The 17,707-nt window shown below is 43.5% G+C and overlaps 1 protein-coding gene across 1 annotated transcript in view; it reads left to right on the forward strand.

Moving 5' to 3' along the window:
* The window catches only part of LOC140500185 (Ig heavy chain Mem5-like), a 39,117-nt gene extending 24,074 nt beyond the window's left edge, over window positions 1-15,043 (forward strand). The window contains exons 2-6 of the mRNA XM_072602539.1: window positions 8,036-8,086; window positions 8,743-9,096; window positions 9,804-10,061; window positions 10,461-10,514; window positions 14,587-15,043. Coding sequence (XP_072458640.1) covers window positions 8,036-8,086; window positions 8,743-9,096; window positions 9,804-10,061; window positions 10,461-10,514; window positions 14,587-14,705 — 836 coding nt within the window. The 3' untranslated portion in view covers window positions 14,706-15,043. The remainder of the gene's footprint in view (window positions 1-8,035; window positions 8,087-8,742; window positions 9,097-9,803; window positions 10,062-10,460; window positions 10,515-14,586) is intronic.
* Window positions 15,044-17,707: the final 2,664 nt, after the last annotated feature.

Raw genomic sequence — 17,707 nt, forward strand, 5'->3', positions numbered from 1 at the left:
ATTCTCTTGATTCCTCTGTCCTGTTTACCTTTTTATGCTTTTCTTAAGTCTTGTATTTGAAAGTCAAATTTTCTCTTCAACTCTGGTCTTTTCATCAGGAATCCTTGAAAATTCACTTTTTTATGGAATGTCTATTTCCCCCCCTGAAGGATTATACTCACTTTTGCTGGGTAGGTGATTCTTGGTTGTAATTCTAATTTTTTTTGCCCTCTAGAATATCATATTCCAAGCTCTCCAATCCTTTGATGTAGAAGCTGCTAAATCTTGTGTTATCCTGACTATGGCTCCATAACACTTGATTTGTTTCTTTTTTACTGCCTGCAGTATTTTATCTTTGATCAGGGTGGGAGGGGGTAATCTGGAATTTGGCTATAATATTTCTGAAAGTTTGCATTTTGAAATTTCTTTCAGGAGATGATTGGCAGATTCTTTGCATTTCTATTTCCCCCTCTGGTTCTAGAATATCAGGGCAGTTTTCCTTGATATTTTCTTGAAAGATGATCTTTAGGGCCTTTTTCTTATCATGATTTTCAAATAGTCCAATAATTTTTAAATTATCTCTTCTGGATCTATTCTCTAGGTCAATTGTTTTTCCAAGGAGATATTTCACATTTTCATCTATTTTTCATTCTTTTGATTTTGTTTGATTGTTCCTTGATGTTTTATAAAGCCATTAACTTTCACTTGCCCAATTCTAACTTTTAAGGAATCATTTTCTTCAGTAAGCTTTTGGACTTCTTTTTCCATTTAACCAATTCTACTTTTTGAAGAGTTTTTTCTTCAGTAAATTTTTGTGCCTTTTTTTCCATTTGGCCAATTCTGCTTTTCAAGAAAATCTCTTCATTGGATTTTTGTGCTTCTTTTATCATTTGATCTATTTTGTTATTTTAAAGATGTTATTTACTTCAGTATTTTTTTTGTGTGTCTCCTTTACCAAGGTGTTGACCCATTTTCATGTTTTTCTTGCATAACTCTCATTTCTCTTTCCAACTATTTCTCTATCTCACTTACTTGATTTTAAAAAATCCTTTTTGAACTCTTCTATGGCCTGAGACCAATTTGCATTTTTCTTTGAGGCTTTGGTTGTAAGAATTTTGACTTTGTTGTTTTCTTCTGAGTGTGTATTTTGATCTTCTTTATCACCATGTAACTTTCTTTGGTCAGGATTTTTTTCTGTCGTTTGCTCATTTTTCAGCTTATATCTTGACTTTTAACTCTATGCTATAGTGGGGCTCTGCTTCCCAAGTGGAGGGGGAACTGCCCTAAGCTTCAGGTTTTTCAGAGGCAGTTCTGGAGATCTCTAAGTTTTTGGCTCTTCTAAGGTGGTATGATCTAGGGAGAAATGTGTTTACTCTCCTGAATTGTGCACTGGTTTGTGAGCAGCCACAAGCACTCTTTCCATCCTGGAGCTGGGACGTGGGTCCCAGCTCCCCTGTGGCTGCAAGCTCTGCTGTGTTAGTCCTATTCTTAAGACCTAGGACTGGGAGCCAGATCCAAGTATAGGCAATGCGACAGAGCCCTGCCTTTGATGCCAGCAACAGCACCAAGTAAGTCTCCTTCTGACATGTTGCCAGATCCCCTCATTCTCTGTGGGCTGAGAGGTCTGGAAGCCACCACTGCTTCCATCTATTCAGTTGCTCAAAGACCTGCTCCTGTTTTACTGGGGCCTGGTCTGCACTGGCAGAGCCTACACTGGACTATGCTTCTCTCTCTCTTTTGCTACAGACCTTTCCTGCCAACCTTCTAAGTCGTCTTGGGATGAACAGTTGCTTCACTCTATCTCTTTGTGGGTTCTGCCACTCTAGAATTTGTTTGGAGTCATTATTAAAGTTATTTGGAGGTGTTTGGGGGAGAGTTCAGGTGAGTCACGGCCTTTACTCCACCATCTTGGTTCTGTCTCCTCCATAACTTTTCTATAATTTAGGGAATTATCACATCCTTGAGAGGCCTTGGCAGCTGCCCACTTAGCCTGTGTACTGTGCAGTATGATTTTAACTCTTCCCTTCTCTACTCCCTGTCTTCAATACCTATAATCAGAGAAGCACTTCCCTATTATTTGGGAAGAGTTGCTTCTGCTCCCCAGTGGCAATCTCAAGGTTTTACCACAGATGAAAGGATCATAAAATCCCCGTGCTTCAGGGTTGTAGGGATGAGTGAGGAGAGAGCAGAAGGACTTGAAAGGGGCAGGATTTTGGTGGGACCCTTGATCACAGTAGAAGTTATATATTATACAGTATTGTATCCCTTGGGAAGGAATAACTTCACCAACTCCCCCTCCATCAACTCCAGCTCCTCTGGTTCTAGGTCCCATGACATCACACTTCCACCTTGCCATCCCTGTTGCGTCTCAAGTGGAGTTTTCTGTTTAGCCAAACACTAGAGTTTTTAGGCTGACTCATGGCTGTCCAGGAAAAGGGTTAGTGTGTGTGTGTGTGTGTGTGTGTGTGTGTGTATGTGTGTTTGTGCATGTGCATGTGCATTGGGGGGATGGGGAAGAGAGAGAAAGGTGAGGAGGGAGAGAAGAGAGGGAGATAGGCAGAGTGAGAGAAAAGAGAAAAAGGGAGAAAGAAAAGAGAGAGAAAGAGAGGTGAGAGAGGAAGGGAGGTGAGGGGGGTTATTAGAGTCAGCTAATCCTGGCTCATAAGATCTGATTGCTAAATTTTCAGTGTGAGTATTTATACCTCAGAAATCAGCAAACGGCAGGTTAAAGCTTGATTTATTGTTTATTATTTATTTTCAGATTTAAGAAATGGTAGATAAATTGCTAATAATGTAGATTAAAGTTAAAGTGTGTCTTACATACTTGGAGAACCAGTTGTGAAACATTTATCAGCACATCCTTAGAGAGAGGTGATAGACACACAGAGAGAAGCAGAAGAGGAGAGAGAGTGAAAGAGAGATATAGGCAAAGAGAGAGAAAAAGGGATGGAGAGAGTGGGGAGAAGGAGAAGAGGGAGGGGGAGACAGAGGGGACAGTGAGACAGATTGAAAGATAGAGACAAAATCAAAGAGATAGAACAAGATAGGAGACAGACAGAAAAAGAGACAAAAACAAAGAGAGACAGAGACAGAGGGAGAAGTGTGTGTGTGAGTGTGTGTGTGTGTGTATGTGAGAGAGAGAAAGAGAGAGAGAGAAAGAGAGAGAGAGAGAGAGAGAGAGAGAGAGAGAGAGAGAGAGAGAGAGAGAGAGAGAAAGACAGACAGAGAGAAAGACAGACGGAGAGAGAGGGAGAGAGAGAGAGAGAGAGAGAGAGAGAGAGAGAGAGAGAGAGAGAGAGAGAGAGAGAGAGAGAGGAGAATATTCAGGATAGACTCAGAGAATGAGGCAAATCTTTTTCTTTAAGAAATATTTAGGTCTGAGAGGCCAACGCATCTGATCTTAGCTGTGGTGCACAAGCATCTGCTCTGAACAATGTGCCCTCCTTCCCCCATGATCAAAAGATAAACACGATGCTTCAAGGCTGTGGGGCAGAGTGAAGAGAGAGCAGAAGGAGCTGGGAGGAGGAGGGTTTTGGTGGGACTCTTGGTCACAGTGCAAGGTATAGACTACACAGTAGTGCAACCCTTGGGGCTCATACTACAAAAACTACTATTTAGAAGCAGAGCCTTGAAGCTAAACTGGATCCGCAGAGACTGCCATGGGCAGGAAGTTGTGTTCTCATTACAGAGTTCTTATCTATTTATCAATCTAGGAAAAACCATAGGTTCCAGATACTGAGTCCTTTGAATTTTTACTCAACAATGCCCCTTTCAATCATCACCTCGTTTCCACTTATTTCCAAAACCATAACTCTAGTGCATACTTTCATTTGCTCAGCTCAGCAATAACTTTTCTTGGACATCCCATCTGACAAGCCTTCTTATCCATGACTTTGGTTATAATGTTCCCTTGTTCAGAATCTTTTATTGACTTGCCATTGCTTCAAGATCAATTTCAAACTGCATTAATGCTCTATCCACCATCTGGCCCAAAGCTATATTTTCAATCCTGTCTCATTGGGTGACCAAGGCTCCAAAGGCTCATACCATATAAGGAATAACTGAAGAAGCTAGAAGAGTTTGGTCTCTAGGATCAAATATAAAATCCTCTTTTTGGTGTTCAAAGCCCTACACTTCATCCCCCTGCACATTCCAGTGACATTAGTTTTCTTGGTATTCTTTGAAAAAGGTACCCTATCTCCTGACTCCAGGCATTTTTGCTGACTGTTCTCAATACCTGGAATTCATTCTCTTCTCATCCTCGTCTCTTGGTTTGCCTGGATTCCTTCAGGTCTCTAAACAAAAAGCTTTTCCTGATCCTCCTTAATGTATGTGTTTTCCCTCTAAATCTCCAGTTGATGCTGTCTACATCTTGTTTGTACGTAGTTATTTGCATTATTAGCCTGTTAGCCAGTGAGCTTCTTGAGAGCAGGGATTGTGTTTTGCTTTTCTTTGAATACCTAGGGTATAGTACAGTTCCTGAAACATAGTAAATCTTTAATAAACGTTTCTTGACTGACTTATTTTTTTTCCTCTCAGTGAATTGGCTGTTAAACATTTAGCAATACATCCCTGATTTAAATCCAAGTCTTCCTGACTGTTAAGTCCAGTGCTCTCTCTCTTTCTGTCTCATTCTGTCTCTCTGTGTCTCTTCTAGGTCTGTTCCTATACACATACTCACACGTAGAAGATAAAAGTAAGAGTAGATAATAAAGAATGAATATAAGAGAATGGGACAAGCCTAGAAAAATAGTGTCAGAAGTACTAAGATGCAGAATAAGATTGGTGCACACTGGTAAAGGTAGTCTGGGAGTTTATAATGACAAAATCACAGGTCTAGTAAAAAAAAAATTTGTATATATCATGTATTTTGTCTTCCTTATGAGGAAAACTAAGGACAGCAAAAGGTTTTTTTAAAAAGCTATATGGGGGAAAGAGAGGGATAAAAAAAAAAACAAGATATGGTTAGTGCTTGGGTTAAATGGAGCTCTGTTAATTGAGAATAGAGAGAAAGAATAACTGCTCATTGCTTACTTTGCTTCAGTTTTATTGGCCAAGGAGAATGACCTTTGCACTGTAAAGGACAGAATAGAAACAGTTGACTCAGACTGGACATCCAAGATAAGCAGTGACATGGTGAGGGTACAACTAACTACCCTTGATGAAGTCAAGTAAGTAGACCAAAATGAAACAGTTCAATCATCCAACCAGGTAACCAACCAACCCACCAGCCAACCAACCAATCAATCAGTCAACAAGCAGTTAATTTCCTACACAAGCCACACACTGTGCGTGGCTGTCTTTGCCCTTTGGACCTTAAATTGTATTGGGGAGATAGAACATTTTCACAGATAGGTAAAATACAAGATACATACAAGATAATTTTTATGAGATTTGCTATTTTATTATCATGCTGAGCTCTCATTGTGGGACTACCTCTACCAGTGCACACTTATGGTCTTGGAGCTACATAGTGCAATTTGAGATTAAGTGATTTGTCCAGGGTCACAGTATCAGAAGCAAGACTTGAACCTAGAACTCCTGACTTTGAGACCAGTTCTTTATTCACTTAATCATATTGACTGCCCAAAATAATCCACAGTGATTTTGTGGGTAGAGGTACTAACACCTGGAAGGATCGGAAGGCCTCTTGAAGGAGATAGTACTTGAGCTGAGCCTTGAAGGGAGCCAAGGAGTCCAGGAGATGAGGAAGGAGAACATTCCAGCTACCTGAGAAGGCAGTGCAAAGGTATGGAAACAGAAGATGAAATATTGTGTTCAGGGGAGTGGGATGAGTGGGAAAGCGAGGAAGTGTAAGCAAGAGATAAAGTCTGACAAAGGCAGAGTTCAGAAAGACTATGACCTCCTTATTCTTGAAATTCCTGACCCACTTAATGGTGACCAAAATCACATTAGCTTTTTTGGCTGCTCTATCACTGCTGACTCCTATTGAGCTTGCAGTCCACTCAAACCCCCTGATCTTTTTCAGATAAGCTTCTGTCTAACACTCTCTCCCCCTTCTCTTGTGAAGTTGATTATTTTTTATACCTAAGCACAAGACTTTACATTGATCCCTATGGAATTTTATCTTGCCTCTCAGAATCTTATTGGATTCTAATTCTATCATACATCATATTAGCTGTATTCCCAACTTCTTGTCATTTGCTAATTTATCCATGCCTTTATTCAAATGTAGCATGTGTGCTCTGGCTCATTCCCTGAGCACCCAGCAATAGGCATTTTTGGGGTGTGTGTGTGTGTGTGTGTGTGTGTGTGTGTGCTGCTATTGGCTTGAGGCCCTACTAGTTGTGTCTACCTCCTCCCTACTGCCAATAACTAGTGTCCTGGTTCCATTTAACACAACATCAATGACCTTTTATGTAAGGATGTTTTCAGTGAAGACACAGCAAGAACAAACATACAAACATTTCCTCCTAACACCTCAAGAATACACTCTTTATTCAATTCCTATGTAATATTGGTCTCACCAAGTTCATGCATCCTGGCTGAGAGGTGAATCCTTGTGTCAGCTGTCACTGGCCTTGTCCAAGAAGGTCACTCCCAAACATCACTCCTTCCACGTCAGGATATGGTTGCAAAACTCAAACTCTGGAATATCAGTGTGCTGGAGAGTTCTCTGGATGTTTTGAAACTCACAAATTAGGAAGCTCTATTCCTCCACCTAAAATGGAAAAATGACAATTACAGAGGCCAAGGACCAAGGTGAGGGCCACATGACCTTAGATGGGAGAGCTCCTCAAAGACCCTTCCCTTACAGCTTTGCCTGTCACCAGACATTGTAAGCCAAGTCAAGGAGATCCCTCAAGAGAGCAGTTGAAGAGAAGGAGGCAAGGAAACTGGGTCAAAGGTGACAGCCTTCTTGAAGATGCCCTTAACTCTGTCTATACAACCAATGGACAAAGGCTCCTCCTAGCCACATGTTTAGCAGGTCAGAGGCAGTTATGAAAGGTCTATGCATGCTCCATAGTCTCTCCATGGTACTTCCTGGAACCAGGCTCCCTAGTCTCCTCCAAATGGGAAATTTCCTTCAATGGAGCACACCTATGCATTTGTCAGTGCTTCAGTTCCTCATTATACAAATAAATAAATAAATAATAGAAATACTAAACGGCATAAAGAGGCCCAGATCCCCCTGCTGGATATCTACTGCCACACTGACATTGAACTATTAATGACTCTTGTGAATCCAACCATTCAGTTAGCTCTGAATTCATCTGACTCTCTTATTATCTAGTCTGCATCTCTTTATCTTCCCCACAAGAACAGTATAAGATACTTCATCAAAAAGCCTTGCTAAAATATATGTAAACTGTTATCTACAGCATTCCCCTCATCTGCCAATTTAGTAACAGTATTAATAAAAAGTCCTTGAGGTCAGCTTGTCTTGACCTGTTCTAGAGGAAGCTATGCTGGCTTTTTGTAATCACCATTTCCTTTTCTAGGTACTTCCCAATCATTTCTTAGACTGGGAAAAGAAAAGTGTAGTTAACACAGGAATTGTCTCAATAGTCAATGTGAAGTTTAGCAAAAACCAGTCTTCCCCAAGGGTCTGGTGTTCCTGAGATCCTATCAAGGAAGCGACCCTAGAGGGACCTCTGAGCCTGCTTAGACCTGTGCTTGGCCAGAGCTCATTATGGGATCCACCAGTCCTATGATTGTGGTGACATAGGGAACTCTCACTGAGGGAATTCTCTTGATTGATACAGATCAAAAACTTCTCTAAAACTTAGCTTAGAGAGTTTCCTGGCACTTCGGAGAGTTAAATGACTTGCCCATGGTCATAGTTCATGCTGGAGTCAGAGTTAAACCCAGGTCTCCTGACTCCAAATCAGTGCTATTATGTCATATTACCTTTTAAAATCCCCCATTTTACTGGGGCTTCATGAACTTGGTGAGTTCTTATGAGCCTGACAACAGGTGTCCCTGCTACTTACTTCCTAGATCCTGCCATCATTCTCCAACGCACTTCCTTCTACCTCATGTTCCCTCTGCCCTTCAAAAGGATGAAGGTTTAGGTTCTTTCCTGTGGCACGGTGAGCTCAATGGGAAAATTTTGGTCCTGGAACAGAAGTGACTGTACTCCCACGTAAGTTTCCATGTTCCCAACAGGAATGGGGGAAGATGGGCAGGGGATCCTATTCCATTGGACCTTCCCAAAACCTGCAGAATTGTGGGAGGAATCCTGGACCCAGTCATCCTTTACTAAAGCCTGTGGTGGTTATATGGGGCAATTCCCCTAGCTAGCCTTGTCTCCTATGGTATCCCAAACTCCTCACTCCAGGAACCCCCAACCCTAGCTACCCCCCAAACCTTTGAATACCAAACCAGCAAACCCAAGGGCACTGACTTTTCCCTCTCCTGATCCTAAGTACTTCACCTTTGAATCCCAAGAAATTCCCCAAACCTAAGAAACTATTGGACCTAGGGAGCTCCATCCCCACCAGGAATAGCCCTAATACCTGGGACCCCCTGAACCTTACCAGTGACCATGCTTGTCCTTTCCTGTAGCTGAGGGATTTGTCATCCGTATCATTTGTCATCCATTTTAGATACATCCATATGATGTATCTAAAGAGAAATGTGCCCTGACTTTGATATCTAACATCCTGGGGGAGGGGAGAAGGGTCTAGGGCAGAATGGCATTTAGGGGAATTAGGGACTTAAGATCTTCACTCCACAGTGAAAGAGGGATGGATTACTTGTCTTTACTTACTCTGCCCCCATCACCCTTTTCCTATACAGGAGATGAGACCCTGCTGAAAGAGTCAGGGGGAGGCCCACACCTGGTTGGAAAGACCCTGAGCCTCAAGTGCCAAGCATCTGGCTTTCATTTTAGCACAAGCAGACTAGGCTGGTACCTATGGGTCCCTGGACATGCTCCATTGTGGCTGACCAGCCTTGACAGCACATTTTCAGAAGCCAGAGAGGACCGTATCACCTCTAGCAGGGAGGATACCAGCAGCCAGATTTTTCTCCAGATAAAGGCCCTTAGCCTTGGAGACTCTGGCTTCTATCATTGCATAAGAAGGATGGGTGATGGAAGTGACAGAGACAAGATATTCTTTGGTTCTGGGACACATGTGGCTGTGGAGCCTGGTAAGTACCTCCTTTGACTCTGTTTTAGGGAAATAGACCTTGTGAGACCAGGTCTGGTCCTAGGTCACATAGTTGCTGTTGCCCAGACTAGGACAAAGATCCTTCATTTCTCAAACCCTTCTCTCTATCACAGTGCTGTATGTACATGCACAGCTAGCACACCCACTCTGGGCAGTAATCCCTAGGGATAGACTGTGGTAGGTGATTGGAGAACTTTGAGTTCTCACCATAATAAGATTAATGGACTTGGGACACCCAGATATGAAGCCCAGAGACCTGTCAGTCCTAGTAGGAGCCAGCAGTGGGGGGAAATTGTGAGGGGGAAAGGGGCTGTGGTCTGGGGGTAGCACAGACATGTGAGCTGGGGATGTGAGAGCCAGCCTTGGGCTGTAGTGCCAGGGAGTTGGGGTTGAGTTCTGGTTTTCAGTTATTTGGGCTCATGAAGTCATTTCCCATATATGGGGTTCAAGTGGAAGAGGGATGGGAAACAAGTTTGAGGTTTGTTTTTCAGTTACTTGGTTTCATGTACTTGCTTCCCACATCAGGGGCCAGGCCTGAGCTTAGAGGGGGCCAGGAAGTGGGTGAGGTTTGATTTTTACTGTTACTTGGTCACATATGTGCCTTCCCACACTTGGATCTGGGTTGCAGGTTGGCAGGGCGCTCTATAGGGTCCAGTACAATGACAGGAAGTTATGGTTTGATTGCAGGACCTCGGGCCCCTCTGTCACCCAGCGTGTTCCTGATGAGCAATCAGGAAGCTGTGGCCTGCCTGGTCAGTGACTTCTACCCCAAGCCACTCAATGTGTCCATGGCCTCCCTTGGGACCTTGGCCCAGGTCCTCACTGTGACTCCCACAGACTATGGCACCTACAGCGCCATCCAGATTGGCAGGGCTGGTCAGAATGACTCAGTAACCTGCTCAGTGCAGCACCTTGGGAAAGAGACTTTTGTGTCCTACCAGCCAGGTATGAGCAACCAATGCCTGGGGATGGGGGAATAGTCCCACAAAGGGTATTTTGTGCTTTGCAACTGTTTTCCAGATCGCTGAAGGACAGAAACAGGGGAAGGAGCAGGAATTGGGGGAATATGCTGTAGGGTGAAGAGGAGGTCTCTGGTTGGGGAACAGAGGCCTGGACTAGGGCTAGAGGCCTTTGGGTAGAAAAGACTATTTGAGACTAGTGTTTTCTGACTAGGTGTGGAGGGAGGAATCTGTAAGTAAGGTATGAGTTCCCTAGGATAGATGAGGGGGGAGCCTGGCTGATGAAGGGTGTTCTGACCTATAGAGGGAAATCTGGGACTGCGGAGAAAAGTCTTGGGCACACTGAATCCCAAAGCTATGGCTGATTATGTCTTTCTGCATACAGACACTGGGATCACCCCTCAGCTGGAACCATCTTGCCATGACCAGGAACTCATAGGTGGGTTAAAGGTGAAAGGTGAAAGGGCAGAGATAATGAGATTGAGCTTAAGCAATGCCAGTTCTACCAGCATGGTAGTCTTCATATCTCTGATAATGTGATGCCCCAGGGTTCCTCATGGCCATGACCAACACAGAGAATGATACAAACAGCCTAGGTGTGTGTGACAGTTCAGGCCTCAAAACATATGCAGAAGGACTCAGTGTGAGGAATGGTTCAGGGATTGGAGGGAGTGACGACCTAGAGCTTCCGATTGTGTAAAGATCCAAAATTCAGGGAAAATGCCAGTCTGTGGCTCAGGGTGGGGAGTAGCTCATTTCTATTCTCCCTGGTCTTCTCAGCTGCTCTTCATCTCTGGGTTGTCCTCACCTTCTCCCTTCTCTGCTCCTGGTTTTGAGATACTGAGTCTCAGTGGAGGAAATCTCTAACTTGAATGAACTTCATTCATTACAGATTTATGCTATCCCATCGCAGTTGGACCCTCACTCCAAATTTATATTTATTCAACTCTTCTTTCATCAACATAGTGGATAGAGAATGGACCTTCAAGTTAGGAAAAGCTGGATTTAAATCCCACTCCTAATATATACTGGCTGTGTGCCTCTGGGCACATCACTGCTCCAGTCTGCTGTCTAATATGATAATTTGCAGAGAAAGTACTAACCTACCCTGGTGGAGAGAGTTACATGCTGGAATTCCCTCTGCCCCATTGCTAGCTTTATTCCCTATAGTAGCAATTCCAAATTTACTCTTCTCCTCTACCTCTCATCAGCTCACATCTCCCACAACTTTAGGAGACATCTCAGCATTTTATTTCCCTAAGGAGCCTGAGGCCCTCCTATGGGAGCAGTCTTCTTCTTGGTCCTCATTCTCATGCCTTTTCAGATTCATCATCTACTCCCACCCTCTGACCAAAGAATAATACTTGCCAACATGCATTCAGAACTTTGTCTACAAATCACTTTACATACAGCATGCCATTTGAGCCTCATAAGTGCCATAAGTGAGGGAGGTACCAGAGCTATTGCCTCCTCCCTCTTATAAATGAGGAAACTAAATTTCAGAGAGATTTAGTGATTTATCCATCATTAAATAGTTGATAAGAAGGGCAGTCAGTGGTTTAGTGGATCTCTGGGCCTGGAATCAGTAAGACCTGAGTTAAAATCCAGCCTCAGACTTCCTAGTCATATGACCCTGGGCAAATCACTTGACCTTTCATTGCCTGATAAAATGGGTCTGCTGGAGAACAAAATGGCAAACCACTTCACTATCCTTGCCACGAAACCCTCAAAGGGGTAACAAAGGGTTGGTCACAACTGAAATGACTGACCAGGAACAACACACACAGTCAGTAAATGTTAGAGATTGGATTCTAGCTTGCAGTTGGCTCTTCATTTCAGGAAAGTCATTTTGGTGGTTGTTGAGAATAAGCTTGAGTAGTGAAAAACCTGGGGCAGGGAGACCCAAATAGAATGCTTCATAATAGTCTTTCTTGACTCTTAAGTCTAGCACTCTTTCTAATTCATCATTGACTATGAGTAATCCCTAGTGCAGTCTCTGCCATTGAACCCATCTTCTCCTGCCTCCTCCAGGGCCTTGCTCCATTTCTAATGTCTCCTATACTCCTAGCTCCTTCCCTCTGATGATGAACTTGGGTCTTCCCAAATTCCTTGACCTTAATTACCACCCACTTCTATAGCAACACTCCTCTCCCCTTCACTGCCAAAATTCTAGGAGTTGTCATCACTCTCTAGTCACTTTCTCCCCAATCTCTTCCCTCTGTTTTCCATACTCCTCCCCTCTGCACAGTGAATTCTCTCAGTGACTTCCTAACCACCAAATCCAGAGGCCCCCTTCAGTCTCCATTCTCCTTTGACCTCTTTGCAGCTTTTTACGCAGACTATCAGTCATAACTGAACACCCCTTCCACTGTCCTCCAGAAACACTATATTATCTTCATTTTTCACTCTCCTTTCTAATTGCTCCTTCTCCATCTCCCTCTCTGGACCCTCTTTAGTGTGAATACTCCTTAATACTCCATTCCTGTACTTTTTTCTCTTCTCTATCCTATGTCAATCTCCTTCACTCCCTGGCTTCACTACCGAGACCCTGCTGATGACTCACAATCTGTATCTCCAGGCCTTTACTTCTCTTACTGGTCCATCAAACTGAACATGTCGAAAATGGAGCTTATTCTCTTTTGTCTCATTTTTGGACAAATTTCCCTTGTTCGGCTGCTATTCAGTTTACCTCTTCTCCTATGTTGGGAGTGACTTTTAGTTCTCCAGCTCTCTTCAGACTTACAGTGAATTAGTCACCAGGTCCTGCCATTTCTGCTTCTACAGTTTTTACTTCTGTCAGCACCTCTTCATTCTTATTGTCATTTTGCTAGTAAAGGCCCTAATTATCATTTTCCTGGATTGTTGAGATATTCCCCTGGTATGTTTTCCCGCCTCTGCTCTCTCTTCTACATCACAATGCAATCACCAGAATAATCTTCCACATACATGGAAGATTTACCCACACACACACACACACACACACACACACACACACACACACACAGAGTCATTTCACTTCTCTCTTCAGAAATTTTTAGTGACTTCCTTTGGTCTCCCACATGATGTCCCTACTTTATTGCTTGGCATCCAAGGCCTTCCACCATCTGATGTCACCCTGATCTCATTTTACTCTCTTCCATATAGTCTAAGCTCTCATCAGTCTGACCTACTCATGGCCCTCTGAACATACCATCTCCTTGTTCATTTTTTTGCATCTTCTCAGGTTTTTCCACATGTGTTCAATAACTTCTCAGTGTCCCCTTCTTGGTATGTTGAATTCTTACCCACCTTTTAAAATCTAATTCAAATTCTACCTTGTCCATTTATCCTTCCTTGAAGCTCCTATTCCCCAGTGACTTCACCCCTCAGACTTCACACAGCAGATTGTTTTGTACCTTTCTAATGTACTCATTGTACATAACGTACTAATTGTATATTGTAATTAACTCTGTGTATGCCTTGTTGCTGTGTTTGTCCTTCGTTTGCGAAGGGGACCATGACACCAGGGAGATGATGACATGACTTGCACCTGACTTTCATTTGGGTGAGGGAGGCTGTGCAAGGTCACCAGCCTTACTTGCTTCTCCAGAGTCATCGGGATCCAGTGTCCAGATATTCATTAGGATGACTGGAGATGATCCAGGATGCAGTGGGAGACCCTGGTCCTTTTAAGCTAAGGTCTCTTCAGGATCTCACTTTGAGTGAGGTAACACCCATTCGTTGAAGAGTCCTCTTTAAGAAGCGAGTCAAAGGATGGCCCCTTTAATAAAAAACATCAAACTGGGAAGGGAAGACCCTCAAGGTTGATGTCCAAAAGAAAAAGAGTTTGTGCCTAAAGCCCCTACTACACTCTCAGCTTTGTGAATGTGGGTACTATATATCATCAAAACATTTTATCTCCTTCAGCACATAACATAAAATTGGTACACATTTTAATAATGAAGAAAAGAAGAAAGCCAGGGTTCAGAACCTGTCATAGCTTCCTAGGGGCTGAGAAGAAGAATAAGCCAAATTTTAGTGTCTGTGATAGTGCCAAGCTCAGAGTATGTAATAATCTAGGAATTGGAATGTGTGATCACCTGGGAAAAGGGTGGAGTAACTCATGTTCAGTGCTTGTGATAGCCCACAACACAATAACCAGGAATAACCAAGTGGCCAAAGTGTATGTGATAATCCATTGCTCAGAGTACATGATATCTTAGTGACTGAGATAAGCCATTGTTTAAGGCATGATTTCCCTTGGACTCAGATTCTGAGATGTCTCTTGGTTCAGTGTGTTTGATAGCTCAAAACTAAGGGTACATGTGATAAAACAACACTTAAAGCATGCCGTAGGATGCCATTCTGGGGCAAAGTGTATGCGAATACCCAGCATGTGTGAAATACCCTCTTCTCTAGAGGAAGCTCATAATGTGGGCTTATTTTCCTCAGACTGTAAGGTCTCATCATTGATTCCTAATTAAGCCAACATACCTTTCTCCCCTGACCTTGACCTTTTTCTCTTTTACCAGGGGAACCAGGACCTGAGCAAGGGAACCAGGTGCTCCTGGGACTGCTAGGCTTGAGGCTGTTATTTATGAAGACTGTGGCTATCAACATCCTGTTCACCACTGTGGTCTTGATCTTTTGATGTTCCTCCCTCCCATGAAATTATCCTATTAATCCTTGTCTATTATTTGCTCACTCATATTTCCATCTGTCTTTCCTCCCCAGCCCCCATTCATACTCAGCTTCTTTTTTCTCAGTCTTCTCCCTGACCCTTCATCTCCCCCTACCCTAATCTTACAATCTCATGCCACTTCCCCATGGCATTCAGAATCTTCTCTGCCTTCAACCCCTCTGATCCCTTAGACTCTTCTTTATTTTCCAAGTCTCCTCTCTTGCTTATTATTCTTTCTATCCCTGTGATATCCCTTCTGTGGGTGGAAAAGGGAAATAAAGAGAAGGGAATAAGTTGCCTTAAGACAAGTTTTGCCTTTGACTCCCTGACTCTCAACTTCTGACATTTGCTTCTCCAGAAGCCTGGGAAACAAAGTTCTGGGAGACACCATTTGTACCCTGTCATGACCAGTTGAGTCCCAGAATGATCCCAGTGAGCTCAGTCACATTCATTTCCCCTTGAGATTCAAAATAGTCAATCCTCAGTCTGCGTCCCCTGAAATAGCGTATTCTTTTCTTTAGAGATCAGAATATGGAAGTGGGAGTGGGGGACCAGATATTCACAGCCCACATTCTCCAGGTTTCCACACTTTGGGCAACAGCAACAGTTCCCACCATTACCCTTTTCCTATATGAGGCTTATTTTGAGGTTGTGACCTCCAGTTCATGTTCATGGGATTATGGCGTGTGGGCTGCTTGGAGTCAGTAGGAGTTATATACAGTGACAGAAGTCAGACTGCGAAGGTTGGGGACCCATGGGAGAGAAAATTGACCTCATCATTTTCCAGTATCTACCTTCTCTTACTATATCCCTGGGAAGGTCACCATCCTCCATTCTCATAGGTGAGGAAGGAATCACATGGGGGAGGAGTCTTAATTTGTAGGTCAAATATAGGGAGAGACTTCTTGGTGCAAGATCTCCTTGAGCCCCTAATACTATCTATGTCCTATACCTCTCCCCAAGGCTATTCCTGAGGTAAGGGTTATCAAGATACTTTAGGACACAACTCAGAGCCTAGATTTCCTCCTAGATGCAACTGAGTCTAATCAGAGTCCTCTGTACCCTCAAAGATCAAATGTTAGTGTGGTGTGAACCACTGTTTCCCTGGTAAGAGAGGAAATAGAAGGAGGCCCCAGGGAGTACACACTTCTAGAAGGAATCCAGGAGGCCCCAGGGATCCAGGAAGAGACAAACCCTAGTTGGAGATAAGGACCAATGACCAAGAATGGGAATGGATAGGACAACTCCTCAGTCTGTAAGAGAAAAGAATAAGGAAATGACTTGGGGGTCTGGGACTTAAGCTTAATCTCAAATGCTGACACTCCCTGAGAAGGAAAGAAGCAAGCATGTATGAAGTAATTGCTATGTACCAGGAATCATACTGAGCTCTGGAGATACAAATATAAGCAAAGAAAGGCAGTGCCTGTCCTCAAGTTCACATTCTAGTCAGAGAAGAAAACACACAAAAAGGAGCTAATAAGGAGGAAAAGGAAAGAATGAAGACACTCAAGGGCACAGTTTTGAAGGACAGAAGCCAGTAACAGGGCCAAAGGAACAATAAAGGCCTGCCTGAGTCCCTCCACAAAATGGGGACTCCAACAGGAATTCACCAATGGGAAAAGAGGGTGGGCCCCATAGAGATATATCCCAGGTTGAAAAGACTGCAGGCACATTAGGATGTGACAGGGTGGGGAGGCCCCAGGTGCTAAGGGATGGCATTGCTGGGACATTGTTTTGAAGACCAGAAGCCAAGGAGAGACTCCTTGGTCACAAGTGTGAGGAAACAACAACAACAAAAACCCACAAATGAACAAAGAAGTGTTCATGGATTAAAATGAATGAGTGAGATGATATCAGAGGAGTCTGGGTCATAAAACTGACTCATCTTCCCTGAGCTCATATCAAATAAATTAGTTGTCTGAGGCTCATGGACGGTGAAACCTGCAAAACTTTTGTGTGGATATCAACCTACAATGATGAGGTCACAATGAATCTGCCATGCTGCCTTGATAGGCAGTGACAATGAAGGTGGGGAATGAGATGCTGGGGATATGGACATGCCAGCATCTTCCTTGTTCATGCTTCCTCCCTGTATTCTGAGCCTACTTCTTCCCCCCCTCTCTGCCCCCCATCCTTATCCCATGCCATTCATTCCCAAGCCTGTGCATTATTCTCAAGACTCCTGGCTCAAATATGTGAGACCCACATCCCATCCCCCAGTTGCTCTTGTGTAGCTTCCTTGCCCAATCCTGCTTGTGGGGAAAAAATTGCCTTCCACAGATTGGGGCTTGTGGCAGCTCAGGAGTCATTAGGTAGATAGCAGGAAGAGGCAACTTGGTAGAACCCAAAAGGAATGCAGACCTACCTAGTCTTTGATTAAATTGATAGGGAGGGGCTTCCCACGGACATATAAGGGCCTCTCTACCTACCCTTGTTCAATTTCTCATCTCTGAAAGAATAATAATAATTAACATTTACATAGCACCTATGTGCCAGGCACTCTTCTAAGCACTTTACAAAGATTATAACCTGGGAGATAGGGGCTACTTTCACTCTCATTTTACAGATGAAGAAACTGAGGCAAATAGCTGTCAGGTGACTTGCCCAGGGTCCCCCAGTTTCAGAGGTCTCATTTGAACTCAGGAATTCCTGCCTCTAGGCCGTTTACTCTATGCCTTGCCCCACTTCCTTGTCCTAATCCTTGTGCTGTCTGTTTATACCTGGGTGGTCAATAAGTCCTTCATTCTGGTACTGCTGCTTGAGAATGATATCCACAGCATCTTTTTTCAGGAATCACTTGCTTTCATACCCAGACTCCTAGGGTACCTGTACCAGGTAAGATCCTTTTTTGAAACAACTGTCAGAGTTGGCAGGATCGTGTGCAATGGCCAGAGAGGAAGTTCAGAAAGGAAGACATGACCTGTCCCCTCCCTCTGAAGCTAAAATGGCTTACTATTCCCCCTGGAATCTGA

This window comes from Notamacropus eugenii, chromosome 4 (genome assembly GCF_028372415.1).
Source record: "Notamacropus eugenii isolate mMacEug1 chromosome 4, mMacEug1.pri_v2, whole genome shotgun sequence".
Lineage (NCBI taxonomy): Eukaryota > Metazoa > Chordata > Mammalia > Diprotodontia > Macropodidae > Notamacropus > Notamacropus eugenii.